General features: G+C 56.9%; 1 protein-coding gene across 6 annotated transcripts; it reads right to left on the bottom strand.

The window, feature by feature from the left end:
- Window positions 1-605: 605 nt before the first annotated feature.
- On the bottom strand, window positions 606-20,718 carry CENPM (centromere protein M). 6 transcript variants are annotated; one of them, XM_045872425.2, is made up of 6 exons: window positions 20,621-20,718; window positions 19,465-19,544; window positions 18,309-18,401; window positions 15,533-15,612; window positions 14,118-14,209; window positions 8,717-9,495 (listed from the first exon to the last, which is right to left on the bottom strand). In XM_045872425.2, the coding sequence occupies exons 2-6, from the start codon at window positions 19,497-19,499 to the stop codon at window positions 9,355-9,357; spliced, it is 441 nt and encodes a 146-aa protein (XP_045728381.1). In that variant the 5' UTR covers window positions 19,500-19,544; window positions 20,621-20,718; the 3' UTR covers window positions 8,717-9,354. The 6 variants fall into 6 exon arrangements, with proteins under 6 accessions (XP_064446614.1, XP_045728381.1, XP_045728379.1 ...); XM_045872423.2 differs by lacking the exon at window positions 20,621-20,718 and adding an exon at window positions 20,094-20,328; XM_045872422.2 differs by lacking the exon at window positions 20,621-20,718 and adding an exon at window positions 19,678-19,962.

Genomic DNA, 20,718 nt, shown 5'->3' with positions numbered 1-20,718 from the left:
AGCGGGGACTGAGCCTGGCTTCAGCGGCCAGAGGAGGAAACCGGGAGGGGCCACCACCCACTGGGCCCCGCCCCACCCTCCTGCCTGCTGGGGTGGGACCACTCTCAGCCAGGGCCCCAAGGCCCTGCAGCCCACACCTTCTCTTTCTACCTGTGGTTCCTCCATTCAACCACTCAACCATCACCCCCGGACGCTGGCTGGGCGGGCCCTGTGCTGGGGGTGCTGAGACAGTGCTGGGGTGCAGACCTGGGCCTGCTCTTGGGCAATAGATGGGCCCCTGTAGTCAGGACACAGCCCTCTGGGTGGTCTCCTCTGTCCTGCTCCCCAAGGGCCAGCCCACAGCCCCTGACAATCCCCACCAGCCATGTCCTGCTCACCTCACCTGCATCCTCCTCTGGGGATCCTTCCTGCCCTTCCCAGGCCGAGCTGGTTCAGTTCATCCAATGCTTCCTGAGAGCCCGCCTGTCCCAGGGAAAAATGATGCCTCACAGCAGCCACGCAGGGGGCAGGAAGGCTTTGTCAAGGAGGTGATGATGAGAAGGCGTTTGCCAGATGGAGCGAGGTCTAGGGGAGCATGACAGAGGAGGAGCCCAGAGAGTGCTGGGTCAGAGGGCTGGGCTGGGTCCTCGGCTGACGGTTAAGGAGCTTGGACTCTGGCTGAGGGCACCAGGGAACAGCAGTGCCATAGTCGGATCTGCGTGATGGCGAGCAACCTCTGGCTGGAGTAGAGGGCACAGCCCGGGAGCGGGAGGGTAGCCGAGGGTCCAAGGACAGATGGCTCGGTCTCCAGATCCTACGCAGGAGGGAGACTCAGATCAACAGATGAACAGACAGACAGACCAAGGCCCAGTGGGCGGCCTGTCCATCCCAACTCCCTTTCCCCAGGGCTGTGTATGTCCTGGTCTGCTTGCCTCTGCATCTCAGTGAGGTCCCCTCTCTGTCTGTCTCTCCCGTGTTTGGGTTCCCCCACCTGTCCATCACCCGTGTCTCTCAGATTGAGTCTCAGACACACACACAAGCCCCTTCTGCCTTCCTTGACACCTGCTGCCCCAGCAGAGAGCCTCAGCACGGGCATGGTGGGCCGTACCAGACCCCCAAGCGCTCAGGGCTGGGGGGCACAGAGGTAGAAGCTACTGTCCAGGGCACAGGGCAGAGGCTTGGGCACAGGAGTGGATCTTTAGCAGCTGCAAGGGGGACGGAAATCTTCCAGGCAGAGAGACTGGCAAGGGCAAAGGCAAAGAGAGGTAAGAGGGGAAGCTTACTCTGGGGACAGGCACGGCTACGGCCTTGGGGGGATGCTGGGAAGGCGGGGAGCCTGAGGCTGCAGACGTGCTGGGCCTCAAGCGTCAGGCTCCTGGGCAGTGGGGAGCCCCAGGAGCTACGAGTGCAGGGAGAGACTCTCTGAGCTATGCTTCAGAAGCGACCCTCACTCTGGCTGGGCGCCTGGGTGGCTCAGTTGGTTAAGCGACTGCCTTCGGCTCAGGTCATGATCCTGGAGTCCCGGGATCGAGTCCCGCATCGGGCTCCCTGCTCGGCAGGGAGTCTGCTTCTCCCTCTGACCCTCCTCCCTCTCCTGCTGTCTGTCTCTCATTCCCTCTCTCAAATAAATAAATAAAATCTTTAAAAAAAAAAAAAAAAGAAGAAGCGACCCTCACTCTGGCTGCTGTGGAGTTGGAGACAGGACACCATGGTCCAGGGCAGGGAACCATCTAGAAGTTGTTTAGGAGGAAAAAGTGGTGCTGTGGAGTGAGGGGAGCAAGGCTGGGCCCCAGGTTTCTGGCTCAGGGGACCCTGAGGACTCACACAGACCCCTGCGTCAGCCGGCCTTGAGGAGCCCTGGCCCACTGCCTCTCCGGCCCCTGCCCACGGGCCAACAGCTCCCCGGCAGGAAGGTGTAGGCGTCGGGGCAGCTGCAAAGGAGAAGTGGGTCTGGGGAGGTGGGTGGGGGTGTGAGTGTGGGTGTGTGGTGAGGGGGTGGGGGGGCCAGGAGCCTGCAGAGCAGCGGGGGCAGAATCCCCACCCCCTCACTAGTGGTGCTGTTACTACCCGTCGCCCTGAGGACCTCAGAGCCCTTACATGGGACCGGGCACCTCATTTAACCCTCATTCCATTGGGCAGAGCAGACTGAGTCTTGTGGGAACCTGGAGCGAGGAACCTGTCCCTGGGAGAAGGTGGGCCAGTGGGGCCCATCTGGGGTCACTTACACAGGCCTTCGGGGGCACAAGTCAGAGGGGGAGTGTGACTGTTTACCCGGGGCCTCCTAGGTGCCGAACGGGGCACGCACGTGCCCAGGACAAAGCAGGCAACGGCGAGAGGCGTGTGCAGGTGCCTGAGCTGGGACAGACCTTCTCACTCGCAGAGGGAAGGCCTTGAATCGCGACTTCACAGTTAAGAGAAATTTCCCCGACAGACCAGCGGGATAAATGTTAAGTTAAATCCTCAGTGTATTCCTTATTTCGGTTCACATCTCTGAAGTCAAGATTATTAATTTCTTTATTCATGTTTTCTCCATCACTTTTAAAAAAAATATTTATTTATTTGTCAGAGAGAGAGAGAGAACAAGCAGGCAGAGGGGCAGAGGCAGAGGGAGAAGCAGGCTTCCGGCTGAGCAGGGAGCCCACGTGGGACTCGATCCCAGGACCCTGAGATCATGACCTGAGCCGAAGGCAGACGCTTAACCGACTGAGCCACCCAGGCGCCCCATGATTTTAATTTTTTAAAGTAATCTCTGCACCCAATATGGGGCTTGAACTCACAACCAAGAGTTGTGAGTCTCACACTCCACCGACTGAGCCAACCAGGTGCCTGATACTTTTTATTTTAAATATTCTGATATCATCGCCTCAAAGGTCCTGAGTAGAAAAGGGACTTTGTTGCTGAGAAACCCATCTAACAGAATGTCTCTCAGTGTTCTCACGTTTTCGCTCACCAATGAATTGTTTTACAAAGATAATTAAGTTGCGGTCTGTCAGGGAAAAGGGAGTCTCCCATGATCTTTGTCCCTCAAATTCCCCTCAAAATACCCTCCCAATGGCTCTGACACAGGCAGTATTATGACGTCCGGTTGGTTTCCAGATGGCGAAGCAGGGGCTCTGAGGGGCAGAGGGATGACCCAGGGTGTCAGGGGGGCTGGACAGGGTCTGTACCCGGCCCGCTGTGAAGCATGGCCTGCACCCTTCATGCCTTGGGGACGGGGTGGGGGAAAGGAGGAAACTGCCACTTGGACAAGCTCAGTGTTACTTGGGGGCAGTCCCCGGGGGACAGAGGGGCCCAGCCCCCCAGGTTTAGATGTGAAAGTGCTCGGAGACCCACGGCGCACTCCTTACGTAAAAATTATTTTTACTTGTAATCTGTGAGTAATACCTGAACACATTCTCGTGAAAAAACCCTCAAATACAGAAGTCTGTGAGTAAGAAGGGGCATTTCCCTGCTATCCCCAGAGGGAGCCTGTTCTCCCTTTGGACTTTTTCATCCCATCCCGTTTTGTGCCTTTATTGTTTGTTTCTTTCTTTCTTTTAAAAATTTTTTTTCTTTAAAGATTTTATTTATTTATTTGACAGAGAGAGACAGAGACAGCGAGAGAGGGAACACAAGCAGGGGGAGTGGGAGAGGGAGAAGCAGGCCTCCCGGTGAGCAGGGAGCCCGACACGGGGCTCCATCCCAGGACCTTGGGATCGTGACCCCAGCGGAAGGCAGACGCTTAATGACTGAGCCACCCAGGCGCCCCCTGTTTTGTGCCTTTAAATTCTCAGTTAAGTGCCTGCAGAAAAGCAGGTTTTATGATTCATAAAAGGGGCTGCACAGTGTGAGCTGTTCCATGGGCTTCCCTGCCCTCCTCAGCCGGGCGGGCTCCCTCCTTGGTCTTTTGTATTTTGTCACAGGAATGGTCAGGGGCCTCAGAGTAGGGAGTCCCTTTGCCTTTCTCCTGTATGTAGCGCTGACACACAGGACACTGCTAGAAAGACCCTCTCCCTGGGGACAGTGGGAAGAATGTGGGGACAGTGGGATGCTGAGGGGCAGGAGAGGCAGAGGATCCATACAAAGTCCTTGTGAGGCTGGAGAGCCCCCAGCCCCTTTCTCCTTGACTCCAAGCTCTGCAAGGAGGCAGGCATGCCTTCCATGACGCAGTTCTAAAATCCTTGTCCAGGTTTTCACAGGCCCAGGCTGCCCAGCCTCAAGCCCTCCCCGCCCCCCCCCACGCACATACCCACGCACGTACACTCACACGCACAATGCGTGCATGTGCGCACGTGCACACAATCCAGCACACCTCAGGGCTGTGGCCCAGGGCAGCCCAGCAGTTCTCAGCATGGTCCTGGGATGGGGGGACACAGGCCCTCTGTGAGGTCAGAATGGAGAGCCCAGGCCCTTAGCATCTCAGCCACAGGGAGTAGAGTCCCTGCCTCCCCTGGGGCTAAGCCTGCAGGTGGAAGGTGGAAGGCTGTGAGGCTGGGGTGGGGAGGAGGGAGAGCGGGGAGCCTCCCCAGGGGCTGGGGGGACAAGGGCCGCGGGCTCTGGGGCTCCCTGCAGGCTTTTGGCCCTGTACGAATGATGCACAGGCCGACTCCGTGAGCAGACACCTCCCTTCATTCAGCAAATACTTACTGAGACTTACTCTGCACCAGGCACTGTTCTAGGTTCTGGGAAGAGGGCAGGGAGCCACAGAGACAAAATCCAAATGGGGAAACCGTATAGGTGAGGGGCTGAGCAGTGCGGGGGAGAAAAATTCAGGAGGGAAGGGTGTCAGGGAGGGCCCGGGAGTCAGGGCAGGCCTGGTGAGATTTCGGAACAGAGGGATGGAGGCGAGAGTGACCCCCCAGGATGTCTGGGGAGGAGCAGATGAGGCCCAGGGTCTGGGCACAGTAACCAGGAAAATGGCAGTGCCCAGTACCAACTGACCTCCTGCCCAGCCCTGTGCCCTGCATGAGCCCACACCCCTTGCCTCAACTCTGTGGGGGAAATGGCATCGGGATTCCCACTTTACAAAGAGGAAAGCAGGCTCAGGAGGATCAGGGACGAGCCAGGCAGCCCTGAGCTCTTCCACCACACACACATCGGTGGAGTACCCTCCTGGTCAGCAGGTGGAGGGGGAGGTCAGGTGCAGCCCTAGAAAGCCTGCAGCCGGGCGCCTGGGTGGCTCAGTTGGTTGAGCAACTGCCTTCGGCTCAGGTCATGATCCTGGAGTCCCGGGATCGAGTCCCGCATCGGGCTCCCTGCTCAGCGGGGGGTCTGCTTCTCCCTCTGACCCTCTTCCCTCTCGTGCTCTCTGTCTCTCATTCTCTCAAATAAATAAATAAAATCTTAAAAAAAAAAAAAAAAGAAAAGAAAGCCTGCAGCCAAACACAGGATGACCAGGTGCGGGGAGCCCCCTGGCCTTGCAGGGCCATTATGCAGCCAGACCAGGCATCCACCCAGTGTTAGCTCCCAGGGGCCCCCAGATGCCTTTGGCTTTCCTCCTGATGTAAGAGGGTGGCCCCAGGGAAGGCTGCCTCCTGGCCTCCTGTCCAGGTCAGGGCACTGGGACTCCCCACCCTCTCTCCCTCCCAGAGTTGGGTCCTCAGCAGCCCTCAGTCCAGAGGCCACACTCAGGTGGGACTCAGATGTGGGCAGGTCCTGACAACCCACCACATTGTCCCCACTCTCCACCCCCCCACCCCTTAAGTCTCCAGGTGTCTATGAGAAGTCTTTCCACACTGATTGTCTGCTGTACCCTTATGGCCCCAGGGGAGACAGAGGGAAGGAGGGTAAGCCAGCAGGTGCCCTGTGGAGAGGGCCCCTTTCTGCTGGAGTCCCATCCAGTAGGCCTGGCCCAGCACCAGCTGTGTGAGGGGAGGGGCAAGCTGGGGCAGGCCTTTACCTCAAGAACTCCCCAGCACTCCACCCTGCCCACCACCCCCCTGGGCACAAGCAGCCAGCCCTGTCCGGGCAGGGCATACACGGGGCACGCACAGTGTCAGACTCTTTGGTTTCTCTGAGACTTACGAGAACCTCAAGAGGCTGTGGGGACAGGAAGACAGGAAGTGAGCTGCCCCAGGTCACACTGCAGGTTGGTCACAGACCCCAAGTCAGTGAGACTCAAAGGCTGGGTCCTTTCCCACTGCATCACTTCCCCTCTGTGACCAGGTCATCCTGTCGGAGCCCCAGCCTGAGGCTGCCCCTGCCTCGTTCACTGAGGGGTGAAGGAGACACAGCTGCCATGCTGCTGAGCCCCCTCCTCCCTGGGAAGGCTCTGCTTCCTTGGCCAGGGTGGGAAATAGCATTAGATTGGGGCCAGGACACACAGGCCCAGGCCATCTCCTACGAAGAACGTGAGCTCCCTGGGGTGCGCCCAAGGAACAAAGGAACCTGTGACTTGAACAAGCCTTGCCCCTCTGAGAGCCCCGGATACCTCATCCGCACGGCGGGGCCCAAACCCCTCTCTTTCCTCCGTGTACTCAGACAGCATGGACCCGGCAGCTCCCAGGTCCAATAGAAAAGCATCTCCTGCAGGAGCCTCAGGCCGCCCACCCATTCAGACTGGCAGCCCACTCTCTGTCACTGCCTCCAATGTGACCATCTTGTGACCAAGGCCAGCCTGAGAGTTCTGACATTTGCTTAAAGCTTTATGTTTAAAATAATGGCTTCTTGGGGCTCCTGAGTGGCTCAGTTGGTTAAGCGTCTGCCTTCAGCTCAGGTCATGATCTCGGGGTCCTGGGATCGAGCCCCGAGTTGGGCTCCCTGCGCAGCGGGGGCTCTGCTTCTCCCTCTGCCTCTTCCCCTGCTTATGCTCTCTCTGTCAAATAAATAAAATCTTTAAAAATAAATAAATAAAATAAAATAATGGCTTCTCCTTCTCAGTCCTGAGACCAGCTGGGGAGAAAGGCATTCATTAGCCTGATCTCATCCTACAGACAAGGAAACTGAGGCTCGTGGAGGATAAAGTGACCTGCCTAAGGTCATGAGATCCATAAGAAGCCAAGCACAGCCTCTCCCAGCTCCCTCCACCCCACCACAGCACCAAGCACCCATTCCAGGCACCACTGGGGCATAAAGACTGGTCTTCCATTACTTCCCTTGATGGAACTGCCTCCCAGCGTCCCTGGCCTCCACCGTGCAGAGCAGCTGCTCTGCCTGGCCAGGGGCACAGGCCTGGGAGGGCTGCTGACTGCTGTTCAGCGCTGCTCAGCTGTGCTGTGAGGCAGACGCGGCCTCTCAGTTCCTGGGCCCCTGCCAAGCTCGCTGGAGTTGGCAGCCGCGACAGCACCGAGTCCCCCCGGCACTTGGAAGGCTCTCAGATCCTCGGCTGGAGTGTGATGCCACTTCTCTTGTTAAATGGCACCAGGTGGCAAAGAAAACATGGCACAGGGACCAGAGAGAGAGAGAGAGAGAAGTGTGCCCCGTGCCGGCTGGGGGGAGGCCAGGGGGTATGGGGAGACCCCGGGTCTCCAACAAAGTGCCGTGCCCAGCGGAGGCAGGCAGGCTGTGTCCAGGCTGCCTTGCTCTTCTGCTTGGATACCTGCTCCATCAGCTCCCAGAGACCTACCCTACTTGCACCCCCTCTCCACACTGTCCTGCAAAGCCCCACCCTCTCTGGCCCAGACTACTGAGGAGCTGAGACAAGGCTGGTTCCTAGGGGGCACCGGGCCTCTGCCGATCTTGCCCATCCCCTCAGAGACCAACACACACTTCTACTTCTCACCTCGGCCTCTTCCTTCAACCCTGGACGCAGCAACCTCACCACGGGAGCTGGGCTCCCTTCCCCAGCGCCGAGGAGCCCCACGTCTGCAGTCATATTCTCCCTGGCTCGGGCAGTGCTCCCACCCTGCTCCTCGCCCTCTCCTCCCCCAGGCCTGCCCCTGTCCTGAGGCGCGGACCCCAGCACATGGGAGCGGCTCCTTGAGACTGCCCTTCCTGACGGCTGCTTTCTCAGTCAGGGCCTGCCCAGCAGAAGCACGAGAACATTTGTCCAACCATTAGGCACCTAAGAAAACTACTGGAGGGAAGAGCAGAGGGGGGTGTGGAGGCGGCCCCCCATTAGCTGTGTGACGTGGACCCACCTCTGGCCGCTGCAGTCCTGGCTCCTCGAGCGGAAGTAGGGAAACAGTATCAACCTCGCAGGTCCACCGGGACAGGGGTGGGGGTGGGGGTGGCACAGGAGCGGCTGGTGAGGAGACTAAAGCGTGCAGTGACCTGCTGCGTCGTGGACACGGGGGACCTCAACTGGAATCTTCGCAGCTGAGGTGCTCAGTGGGCCCCGTGGGGCGGCCTCCAACCAGCCAGGTGTCTGGCTGCCGGAACTTACTGAGCACTAGGGGTGCGGCGCTGGGCCAGGCTCGGGCAGGAGCCCCCGGAAAGGAGAAAGGCAGGCCCTGCCCTCATGAGTGTCAAGTGGCCCCACCTCATGGGGAGCATGGGCTCCGGCTGTGATGGCAAAGTCGAAGCGGAGGCCCTGCGGGGCCGGCCCTGCCCTGGGCACCAGGCAGGGCCCGGCACTAGCGGGGTGGGGGGCAGCGTCATGGTCCAAGGGAGCCCAGGCCCGGCTCTCCTCCTGAGGTCCCGTCCACCAGCCCCCGTGTGCCCAGCTGGCTGACCGGATTCCTGGACCCCAACCCTGGCACTTCTGCAAATCCTCATTAGACCCAGAGGAGACGGGGAGTCACAGTCACGGCGCAAGCCCTGGCCGCCAAGCTGGGAGCCAGCCCTCCAGACAGCCTCTCACATAATTCCCACAAACAGATCAATTCATAAACAGTGTAATTCCTGGGTTTGCACCAGCTTTTGAACCTAGCTCTGTGGGATTTCACATGAGTGACCGTTCACCGAGCGCTTAGCTGGTACCGGGCAAGGTCTTACTGCAAAGGATCATGGGATACACGGAATACAAGTGGAGGGAGAAATACAGCTGCGGGCTTGTCATTTCATTCAGTCCTTGCAATGCAGCAAGGACACTAGAACGATCTCCATTACACACCTGGGAAACTGAGGCTCTATGAGGCCACAGCAGGCTCTGTGAGGATGGCAAGGCTAGGATGTGGGGTCAGATTGGGTCGCAGAGTCCAAGCTCCCCTGCCCGACCCTAACTGTCCGGAGTCAGTGTCCTCATCTGCACAGTCAAGGTGGTGGAGGAGACCAGGGGTTTTCAAACTTATTTTTGAGCCACGGACGCTTTGTTCAAGCGAAGCCTGAGGTGGAGAGGGAGCCCGGCAGGTGGATGAAGAGCATGGCGGGGAGGGGGCTGCATTCCCACCAGCGGGGCTCCGAGTCTGGGCCGTGCGGGGAACCGACCGCTGACCCAGAGCCCGGCAGGCAACAGCGGAAGTCCCCCGCGCCAGGCACCGGGCCGTGGGGAGGGCCAGCTCGGGGGGCCGGCGGCTCTCACACGTCCTCCAGGGCGGGGTTCTCAGAGCTCCTCAGCAGGGACAGCAGGTTCAGGGCTGAGACACCAGGCACGTGGCCCGCGCAGATCTGCAGCATGCGCACCAGGCGCTGGGCCACCGTGGCTCGAAAGCCTTCCACCTGCAGAGGGAGAGCAGGGGACAGGGGTGAGGCGAATCCGGGCCAGAGCAGCTGCACAGGCTGCCAAAGGGGGGCCGGATTCGGACACCACTGCCTATCACGGCCAGGCCCCTGTCCGCAGCACTCCTCACCCAGCAGCTTCCAACTGCTCCGGCTTACGGCGCCTTCAGACGCCCTCCAGGGACACCACAGGCGACGGCCCCTCCTCCAGAGGAAACAAAGCTTAGCAAGCAGGGCTGGTGAAGTAGGCAAAGTGTCTAGTGGCCGCCCAGCTGGGATCTGAGCCAGAGCTAGTTCCAACCGACGTCCAGGAGGCAGAAGCTCCAAAGGCTCCTTACCTGGGAGCGAGGAAGACACTCCCAGGCGTGGAAAAGAGGAGTGGACCCAGAGTGGCCCTCATGGGGACAGGGAGGTGCCATCAACAGAGCTCCTTTATCAGGGCTTTCGAAGGCAGGGACCCAGAGGCGCTGTGGGGTGGGGTCAGGTAGGGCGAGCAACTCTGACCCCGGGGCCTGGCGCCACGTCAGTGCCTGGTGAAGGACAAACGATGCTCGGTTGCCCTTCCCTGCCAACGGCCGCCTTAGGAGCGTCTCGTGCTCCCCTTGCTCCCCCTCTAACTGAGGAAGTGGGCCTCACCACCCGACCAGTCACCTTAACTATTCCAAATCCAGAGGTGGCTGTCATTCTCACCGAGTCTCCTCTCAGCAGACCCTGGTCTGCCACAGCACTCCCCCTCTCCAGAATGCTTCCCACATGACCCCCGCCCCCGGGAGGCCATGCCCCCCCACCTCCTCCCACCTCACAGGCTGCTTGCTCCCTCCTGTCACACATCTAAGTTCTAAGTGCTGCCCCCGCCCACAGCCTTGGCCTTTGCAGGGCTTCTCCCCACACACTCCCTGGAGACCTCATCCAGTTCCGTGATCTAAAACCATCTCACTGCCTACGATGCCCAAATTACATCTCCAGACCCTCCCTCTGAACATCAGACGCACATATGCGGCTCCCTACCCGAGACACCCTGATCTTATTAACATGTCCCCAGTGGAGTCCCTGAGGGTCCTCCCAACCCGTCCCCTCTGCAGTCGCCCCATCTCAGCCAAAGGCAGCTCCATCCTAACAGCGGCTCAGCTGAAAACTCCAGGGCCACCCTGAGTCTCCCTTCTCCCATGTCTCACATCCAGGCCACCTGCACAGTCGGTGGACTCCACCCTGGAAAAGCCCCAGTACTGCAGACGGTCCTGCCTCCCTCTTCTCTGAACACCATGGAGCCCAGGCCACTTCTAACTCTTCCAGAAACAGCCCCCCCCCATTTCCCCATTTCTGCCCCCGCTTCCCTTCTACATACTCTCCTCCCAACAGCTGGAGGGATCCATTTAGACCCGCATCACATAAATAGAAAAGAAAAATAAATAAAGCCCAGGTCAGGCCACATCCCTCCCTGCCCCCGCACCCTCCCTGTGGCTCCCGGTTTACTCAGCCAAAAGCCACCGCCCTCACTGAGGCCCACAAGGCCCCCCTGCTCTGGCGACGCGGTGACTGGCGCATCCACCACTACTCTGCCCTGTGTTTGCTGCGCTCGGGCCCGAGGCCTCTCTGGGGGACCCTGGACACACCAGGCAGGCCCCACACGACAGGCCTTGGCGCTTGCTGTTCCTTCGGCCTCATGTGCTCCTTCCAGGGCCTGCCCTCCTCCCGTCTTCAGGTATTCCAAGGTCTCATTAACAGTCACTCCCATCAAGCCCGCTAAACTGTAACCGCTTTACCACCTGACCCACCACATCCTCACTTTCTAACACGTCGCACCCTCGACTTCTTTACTTTGTTCCCTCCACGACAACAGAGCTGGGATTTTTTTCTTCTTCTTCCATTCTTTTTTTTTTTTTTTTAAAGATTTTATTTATTTATTTGAGACAGAATGAGAGACAGAGAGCATGAGAGGGAGGAGGGTCAGAGGGAGAAGCAGACTCCCTGCCGAGCAGGGAGTCCGATGCGGGACTCGATCCCGGGACTCCAGGATCATGACCTGAGCCGAAGGCAGTCGCCCAACCAACTGAGCCACCCAGGCGCCCTCCCACTCTTTTGTTCTATGCTGCATCCCTAGTGCCTAAACAGTGCTTGGCACGCTGGACCTAAGAAGTCTTTGTTGCCGAAATCCTCTCCCTCTGAGTTCTGTGGCTTTGCCCCCCGAAATATACCTCCGAGCTGGCTGTTGCTGCTCGCACCTAGGCTCCCCGGCTGGCCTCCTGCAGCAGCCTCGACCCCCAAGCCTCGTCCCTGGCCGGGCCTCCTCCAATCCGGAGATGTGGCCCCAAACCCAAGTCTGAGCACATCAGGCTGCTCCCGTCACCTGCAGGAATGACTTCATCCCACCACCAGGCTTCTAGGTCTCCACAAGTCCTTCTGCTGTGGCACGCCGCACCTGCCGGTCTAGCTCACCCGATTCCGAGGGGGCAGGCGCAATGCCTGGCTCATTTGTGTGCTCAGGGGACGGCACAGGGCCCTATCAGCGGCGCTCGGAAATACAGTCACTGCGCCAATCCCCCAGCTTCTCGAATGTGTTTCTTCATGTGTAAAAGGGGGCTGAAAATTCCTGCCCCGCAAGGCTTTAAAATACAGCGAGGCTCAAACTCAGGTATGTGGAGTGTGCCCTGCAAAGGACAGCACAGGGACGAGGAGTGATGACTGTCCAAACGCCGGGTGCTTCGTCTGAGGGCAGGCCAGCTGCTGCCTGCAAACAGACAGGGGGCCACAGGCCTTTTCCTGGGCGCTCAGGCTCCCGAGACCCCAGGACCTGGTGTGGCCTGCCACCTACCGGCCACAAGGAGGACTGCACCACACAGGGCCAAGTAGGGGGCACCGCAGCAGGAACCGCCCAAGGTTTGAGGTACCTGAGCTGTGGAGCAAAGATTAGGATTCCCCTTTGGAGATAAGGAGATGAAGGCTGCATGTAGGGGAAGCGACTTGTTCAAAGCTACACAGTCAGCAGACTAGGAAGGGCAGGGGACAGCCGTTTGCAAACCCGCGGGCTCTGCCGCTAACTTACTAGCTGCGTGACTGAGCAAGCAGGTCTTGGGTTTCTGGGGTACGTGGTGAGAAAAGTCTGGACGGGAAGGCAATTCGGGCGTGCCCCAGGCCTCAGTGTCCTACCTGACATCAGAGTGCTGACTAAAATAGTCATCAAATACGAAAAACGAGTTCATGACAGAGTAGGGTGTGCATCTTTATTGATGCAGTGAATCAGGAGAGCTGCCCGTCCCCTTACGAGATGGAAACATCTGCCATTTCTGCTGGTAAAACAGCCCTAGCCCCTGCTAGTACTACCTACATCTCTTGCCTTTATTTATAATGCTAAATTTCACATAGAGTTTAGTGGGAAAGAAAGAAGTATTTTCCTCTTGTACAAGTTCACAGATCCCCCGAATTCTAGCCTCAGTCCAGAGGTGTCCACAGACCCATGACTAAGAACCCCAGGTCTGGGTGGTGATAACGGACAGGGTGCTGACTCAGCTCTCTCTGCATGACATCACTTGGCCTTTGGGAACAGATGCAAGACCCAGAACAGAGCAGAAATGAACCTCAAACCCAATAAATAGACCCCAAAACTAACTGAGCAGGTCTGGTACGTGTGTGGGGCGGCCCAGGCCCTGGGAGCCCTCTGAAGACCACCCAGAGGAAGCAGCTGCTTGGCACTTTTAGCAAAAAGTCAGGATTCATACTGCAGAAAGAGAAGCTGCAGAGCAAAATGTATCAGCAAAATAGAAATCTGCTCTGCTGTGCTCATAATTAGGATCACCACTGAGAAACGCCAACAGAAGCGAGTTGGGGCAGAAACGACACCATACACATCCCTCCAACCCTCTACCCACCCACTCCCCCGCCATCCCTGCTGCCTGCCGGATGCCGTGCCCCAGGCTGGGACTGGACCAGGCCTGCAGTCCAGGGGCATAAGGGGGACAGTGGGCATTCTGACGGCTGGGGGACATGAGCGGCCCTGGTTAATGAAACAGACAAGATGCCTGGTGTCACAGCACTTCCAGCCCAGCAGGAGAGTGCGATATTAACGAGGACCCACCCATACACACACAAGACTTAGTTATGAGAGAAAACAAAGCAAAAGAAAAAGCAAGGCTTGGGGCGCCTGGGTGGCTCAGTCGTTAAGCGTCTGCCTTCGGCTCAGGTCATGGTCCCAGGGTCCTGGGATCGAGCCCCGCATCGGGCTCCCCGCTCAGCGGGAAGCCTGCCTCTCCCTCCTCCACTCCCCCTGCCCGTGCTCCTCTCTCAATGTGTCTCTCTCTGTCAAATAAATAAATAAAATCTTAAAAAAAAAAAAAAAAGATTAAGAAAAAGCAAGGCACAAGCTCCAGCACCTGGCATCTAAGAGGTGCTTGGGCTGAACGCGTATCATCGCCCTGCTTTACATCTGTGCACCCCGACGCTTAGGGTGACTGCTGCACCCAAGGTACAGCCCGTGAGCAGACAAGCCAGGGTTCAAATCATGATCTTGCGTCTTCACATCAGGACCCCCTTGCTCGGGCACGCGACGACCCTCCGAGAAGCGTTCTCGACCCACCCACGGCGTGCTGACGGCCCTTTCCCTGTGCCCGCGCGATCCATGTCCTCACCTCCAGGTCACAGAAGAGCAGAGGGCTCCGGTAGGTGCGGGCCAGCCTCACGACGGTGTTCCAGTGAATACTGCAGTGACCCTCCCGCCCAGCTGTGGAGAAACCGTGAGGGCCACGGGCTGGAATGTCAGCCTTCGCAGCTGGGAGCCAGGAAACACTGGGAAAACTCATTCACTACCCGTCTCAGTTGCTTACTGGTCAGTGGGGTGACCCTCCTGTTCAACCTGCTTTTCATCAAATTAGAACATAGGGCGCCTGGGTGGCTCAGTCGTTAAGCGACTGCCTTCAGCTCAGGTCATGATCCTGGAGTCCCTGGATCGAGTCCCACATCGGGCTCCCTGCTCGGCAGGGAGTCTGCTTCGTCCTCTGACCCTCCCCCCTCTCATGTGTTCTCTCTCTCTCAAATAAATAAATAAAATCTTAAAAAAAAAAAAAAATTAGAACATAAAGCTGGAAGGCCCCGGAGAGAGTGCTATATAAAAACACGAGTTTCCTCATCTCGTGTTGAGGATGGGGTGAGGATGGGAACGGCCCCCAGTACTATAGAGATTCAATTAATTAATCTATAGGAATGACCTGGCATTCCTTATTCATCAGTGCTTATTGAGAATAATCTGTGCCAGGCCCTCCCCCCTTCAGGAGTTCACGGTTCAGCTGGGTGGGGGCAGAGAGCTCAGACACACCACCCGTGTAGGAGGAAGGGTGGGGAGTCTATGGGATGGACTCCTCGGGCCCCGGACTGCAGGGCTGGTCAGGGAGGTGTCCCCCACGAGACGGGAAATAGGGGTTAGCTAGGCAAAGAGAAGAGCATTCAAGAGAAGCTGTAGGATATGATCATTAAGGGCCTGGACTCCGGAGGTATGAATATTGGCTCCACTTTTAGCGGTGGGCCTCGGGCAGGTTACTTAACCACACGGGTAGCTTCCTCAGCTACACAACCTAACAGTATGTGCCTCAAAGGGTTGTGTGTAGTGAAGATGAAGTGATACAGAAACGAAGCACTTTTGGAACAATGTCTGGTATACAGTGAGTGCTCAGGAAAGGCGAGCTACTGTTATTTCTGCTGTTAAATACGACAAAGTCTCAGGAACGGCAGGACTTGTTCAGAGAACTATAAGCCGAACCAAAGAACGGGAGAGTGACAGGAGACAAGCCCAGACAGGAAGGTGGGAGGCCGAAATCGTGTCTCCACAGGAGTTGGGATTTTACTCTGAAAGCCACAGGGAGTCACCGGGTAACTCTCCGCAACTATCTCAGCAGAATGATCTGCTCAGATCTGCTTTCTGAGAGACGGCCAACAGGTCAGATCCTGAAGCTCACGTTCTTTCCGTCCCCCCGGGGTGGCCTCAGTGAGGAGTCTACACAGTGCCAGGCACACAGCAGCCGCGGCGGGGGCCAAGCAGGGATGCACTTACCGCCCGTGATGAGGAAGCCCACCTTCCCCAGGAAGAAGGTGGCGTCCACGTGGTGCAGCGACTCCTCCACGTTCCGGAGGCTGGTGCGAGAGGACAAACCAGAGGACAGACCTTACCACCGAGAAGGCAGAAGGCCTCCCTCATCCCAGAGAGGCCGGGGAAGGAGATGTAAGAGGAAACACCACGGGGTGCCCGGGTGGCTCAGAGGGTTAAGCGTCTGCCTTTGGCTCAGGTCATGATCCCAGGGTTTTGGGATCGAGTCCCGCATTGGGTTCCCTGCTCAGCGGGAAGCCTGCTTCTCCCTCTGCCTCTCTCTCTCTCTGACTCTCATGAATAAATAAATAAAACATTTAAAAAAGAGGAAACACCACTAGGGGAGTATTTTTGCTCTTTTCATTTTGTTCAAGGACTTTTAATTACAAAGTGACTCAGGCCAGTAGAACAATCCAACAGTAAATATGGACGCATTTCAGTAAAAAGTAAGTCTCCCTCTCCAGCATCAACCTTCCGTCTCAATACCCTGGAGGTTACTGCTGCCCACCGTTTGGGGTATAATGCCATTTGCATATGCATATGAATTTCTCATATGCAAATACAGGCAGTGATATGTATAAGCATGTAGTTGCGTTTGGTTGGGTTCGACCTGTTACATTCTTTGGAATGATCACCTGGTATCACAATCTATTTTCTAAGTGATGGACACTTACACGGTCTCCAATTTTTCACCATTACAAAGAATGCCGCATGATCATTCTTTTCCTTGTATTCTCACACATGTGGGCAAATGTTTCTGTAGGAAAGATGCTAGATGCAGAATGGCTGGGTCACAATGTATGTCTTTCTAAAATGTACCTAGGTAGGGGCACCTGGGTGGCTCAGTGAGTTGAGCGTCTGACTCTTGACTCTTGGTTTCGGCTCAGGTCATGATCTCAGGGTCCTGAGATAGAGCCCCATGTTGGGGCTTGAGATTCTCCCTCTCCTTCTGCCTCTGCCCACCCCGACTTGTGCATGTGCACGCACGCTCTCTCTCTCTCTCTCTAAAAAAAAAAAAAAGTACCTAGAGATCACAAAATTGCTTTCCAATAAGGTGACAGTATTTATAGTCATATCAAGTATATGAAAACAGTCTTTTCCTCTAGGAAAAGGGCACTTTGACCTTCTGGGTCAAGGGTTTCATTCACTGGTGTCCAAGGAGTGATGAAATCTGTTGTCTCCTGGCCAAAACGCCAACTTGGTCAGATGAACCAAGCCAAGGTTTCAGCTGAACGAGCAAGGCCTGAGACAAACGGTAAGGACGGCTCTCTGCCCCTAAGTATGACTGTAGAGCAGAATCTCCCCAGAGACCAGTCAGCGTCCCTTTTGAACAGAGAGGTCTCACCCAAAGAGCAACAGATCTGCTGAGTTAGGACCTCTGGCAATCATGGCAGATCTCAGGCCTTTCTCTGCCCCACCATGGGCTCCAGTCACTGCCCCCCTGTTCCAGCTGGCTGGGCAGCAGGTTTGGATTTGATCCTGCTGCTGGGTGTGTCTGGTAGCTCTATGTCCCTGGTTCTAGGTGTTTCCACCAGCCTTCCCTTAACCCCCACATGACTGGGTGTCTGCCTTGGTTTCTGTGCTGGATGCTGCACCCTGCCTAACCTCAGTCAGCCATCCCCCAAGAGGGAAAGAGCAGACCTTCCTCCGTACTCCCCAGGTTGGCTGCAGTCCTGTCCCCCAGGGCAGCCAGCACCACAGGGAGGCCAGGCCGGGCCCCCAACATCACCACCACTCATTCTCCCCTGGCTAAAGCCCCACACTGCACTGGGCTCCTGAGCCTGGACTGGCCTTCACCATCCTGCACACACATTACGCTCCTCCTGCCTGTTACGTTAACCTTCTTCATCTGGAACCTTCTTCTGATTCCCATTTTTACCAGGCTAGCTCGACCTGGTCACCTCCAGCAGAAAGTCTACCCTGCCCCAAGTCCTGAGAGTCAGAGGTCTTGTTGGGGCTCTCATAGCCCAACATATTCTTCTTTTATAGTATGCCAGATACTGTACTCGTCTGTTCAGGACTCTAGCTTCCTCTCCCAGTGGGTTGGGAACACCTTGGGGACAGGGGTCTGGGCCTGCCATCAGGGATACAGAGAAGGCTGCAGAAAGCTTTAGATAATTGACTGATGCCACTGCTGGAGTAATTAGTGTCTTTATTTTTTATTTTTTTTAATTTATTTATTTGAGAGAGACAGCAAGCACATAGCGGGGAGGAACAGAGGGAGAAGGGGAGAGAATCTCAAGCAGACTCCGTGCTGGGTGTGGAGCTTGACGTGGAGCTCAATCCCAGAACCCTGAGATCATGACCTGAGCTGAAATCAAGTCTGACGCTTTAACCAACTGAGCCACCCAGGTGCCCCTTTATCAGTGTCTTTAAAATATCATGCACTTGCAGGGTGCCTGGGTGGCTCAGTCGTTAAGTGTCTGCCTTTGGCTCAGGTCATGATCCCAGGGTCCTGGGATCGAGCCCCACATCAGGCTCCCTGCTCAGCTGGAAGCCTGCTTGTCCCTCTCCCACTCCCCCTGCTTGTGTTCCTTCTTTCACTGTGTCCCTCTCTGTCAAATAAATAAATAAAATCTTTAAAAAAAACTATCATGCGCTTGCCCCATCCTCACCCTCTGTGCTAACCCCAGGCAGCCTCTCCCTGTGTCCTCTCCTTCCATCACAAGTGAGGTCACCATCCCCGTGCACCCCTAAGCCAGGTCTAGCTGAGCCCTGACAGCCCCTAATCTCTGGCTCTCACCTGTACTTGCTGTGAAGGTTGACCACGAACACGATTAGGTCAATTCGGGGCCGATTCACATTGGAGGGCAGGGGGAGGGACCTTGCCAGGTGGCTGAAAAATGAGAAATTGCAGGATAAAGATATACATACCCACATCACAGTGAACTTTCACATGCTGCCCTCCATGGGGTATGAGGCTGTCAAGGGCTCCTCGCCTATTCCCCGGAGGCTCTTGTGGGCTAGATTCCTCAGGTGAGCATAGGGACAGGGCAGAGCTGGTCCTATCTAGACTGACTCCTTCTGCCAGAAAGGAGCTCCGTTTGGGAACCACCTTGGCAAGAGGGAGTTCGGGATATAAGGTGGCATGGGGCTAGCCAGCTACACTGCATGCTGGGAGGGAGATCAGGCTCAGAAGAAGGGTGTTAGACTGTGAAGATTAGGGGTTAAGGCTGAACCCCTTTGGAGGGTGATGGAAGTAGGCTCAAATCTCAGGTCTGCCAATTATCAGCTATGTGACCTTGGGTAAGTCACCCTCATCACTCCCGTCTGAACTTGTTCCCTCATCAGAGTCTTTCAAATGCTGTAACGGGGTTTATTCTCGTAGTGAGGGGTATTTCTGATTCCCATGGAGGAACACCCTGTAGACTGGGATCCTTCTCCTTCAACATGAGCCTCTGGAGCTTATCTATCAGGGAGAATGACACCCACATATATCCAGTCACCTGATTCCCACCAGCAGCTGTTTCTACTCTCCATCAGGTAGAAAAAGAAAAACAGAATACTACTTCTTTAGTCAACTTTTCTTGACTAAAAAGTATCTGGGGGGTATCTGAACACTCCTCTGTGCCAAGCACTGCTCAAACCACCGGGGATTCAGTAGTGAAAAAGGTCAAAGTCCCTGACCTCAAGGGGCTGACCTGGGGGTCCATGGGGGTGGCAGACCGGAAACAAGTAAACAGGTGAACAGGACATTTCCTGTGGTGACAAGTGCTGCAGGAAAACAGAAGTGTGTGACAGACAGTGATGGAGGATCCCTTATCTGGGGACGGATCACGCCTCGCGGGCCTGGCCCCACCTGCGCCCGCCTCTCTGGCAGCTCTTCCGCTCGCCCTCCTGGGCAGCCCACAGTTCGGCCACCGCAGAGCGATCGGACACTCCCAGCCTCGGCTACTTACACCTTCAGCTCCGAGGCGCAGTCCTCCTTGAGCATCGAGTCGGCCAGCTGCTGCAGAAGAGCATCTTCCGTGCCCACCAGCTGCCCAGGGAGAGAAGGCGGCCTGCTGATGTCTGGGCACAACAGTCCCGCCGGAGGGCCTGGGGATCAGGCCACAGACCGAACAGCGCGCGACTCCCAGGATTCCCGCTCGCGCGCGCAGGGCGCCCTTTACCGAGAGAGGGCTCCGCCAGGCACGGGTTGAGGGCCCAGCCTGCAGCCGCTCCGGTCCTGTCCGCACAGCACTTCTAACCTCCCGGTACACCCCCTCGGGCGGCCGGACCAGTGACCCCGGGAAGCACATTACCGGCCCCGCGCTGAACTCAGCCTCCCGGGACCCAGCCCAGTCTCCCCGCCCAGCAGCCCCACCAATCACAAGCGGGGAAAGAGCCCGCCGCGCACCTATTGGTGGGGGCGTCCTTCAGCCTCAGAGGGAGGCTACTTCGATTGGTTCAGAGTGTGGCTCTCCCGCCCACCACACCCCGGCCTGAAAAGCGCGCTCCAGAACCTGAGAGAGCGCAGAGGAGCGGGCAGCGGAGGCGCAGCCAAGGAAGGAAGGCGAGCGGGGAAAGCGGAGCAGCTGACGCCTACCAAGATGGTGGCCGTGTTCAGGCCAGGCTGCTTGTCCAGCGGCCGCAACACCGACATCCCAGCCACTAGCAGAACGGCCACTCCTGCAGCGCGCGCAGATCTTTCAAACCGCGCAGAGGCCCGCCCTTAAGTGAGCGATCGAGGGCCACGTGACCACAATCTGGGCGGGGCTTCGCGGGACGGGGTGGAGCCCTCTTAAAGGAACCCTACCTCCTTTTTTGAGGGGAGTTCCAGCTCTGGCCCCAGGCTCTTTTTTTTTTTTTTTTTTTAAAGAAAGACACAGCGAGAGCGGGAACACAAGCAGGGGGAGTGGGAGAGGGAGAAGCAGGCTCCGATGCGGAGCTTCATGCGCGGCTCGATCACAGGACCATGAGATCATGACCTGAGCCCAAGGCAGACGCTTAACTACGGAGCCACCCAGAGTCATCCTTTTTAAAACAGAACAAAAAATAAATAAATAAAACAGAACCTGATCAAACCCCACCGACAGTTCCCACCCCATTCAGAGTGCATTGCAAATGCCTTACATGGACTTTGTGGCTCTATGCGTTCTGATCCCTGACAATCTCCCCAACCTCATCTTCTTCTGCTCTTCTCTCTTACACTCTTCTGGTCACACGGCCAC

The sequence above is a fragment of the Mirounga angustirostris genome, unplaced genomic scaffold (genome assembly GCF_029215605.1).
Source record: "Mirounga angustirostris isolate CCGP_5_RB_7025 unplaced genomic scaffold, mMirAng1.0.hap1 SCAF_5, whole genome shotgun sequence".
NCBI classification, from domain to species: Eukaryota; Metazoa; Chordata; class Mammalia; order Carnivora; family Phocidae; genus Mirounga; species Mirounga angustirostris.
Note: the sequence above shows the minus strand (reverse complement) of the source record. Positions and strands in the feature narration are given on the sequence as shown.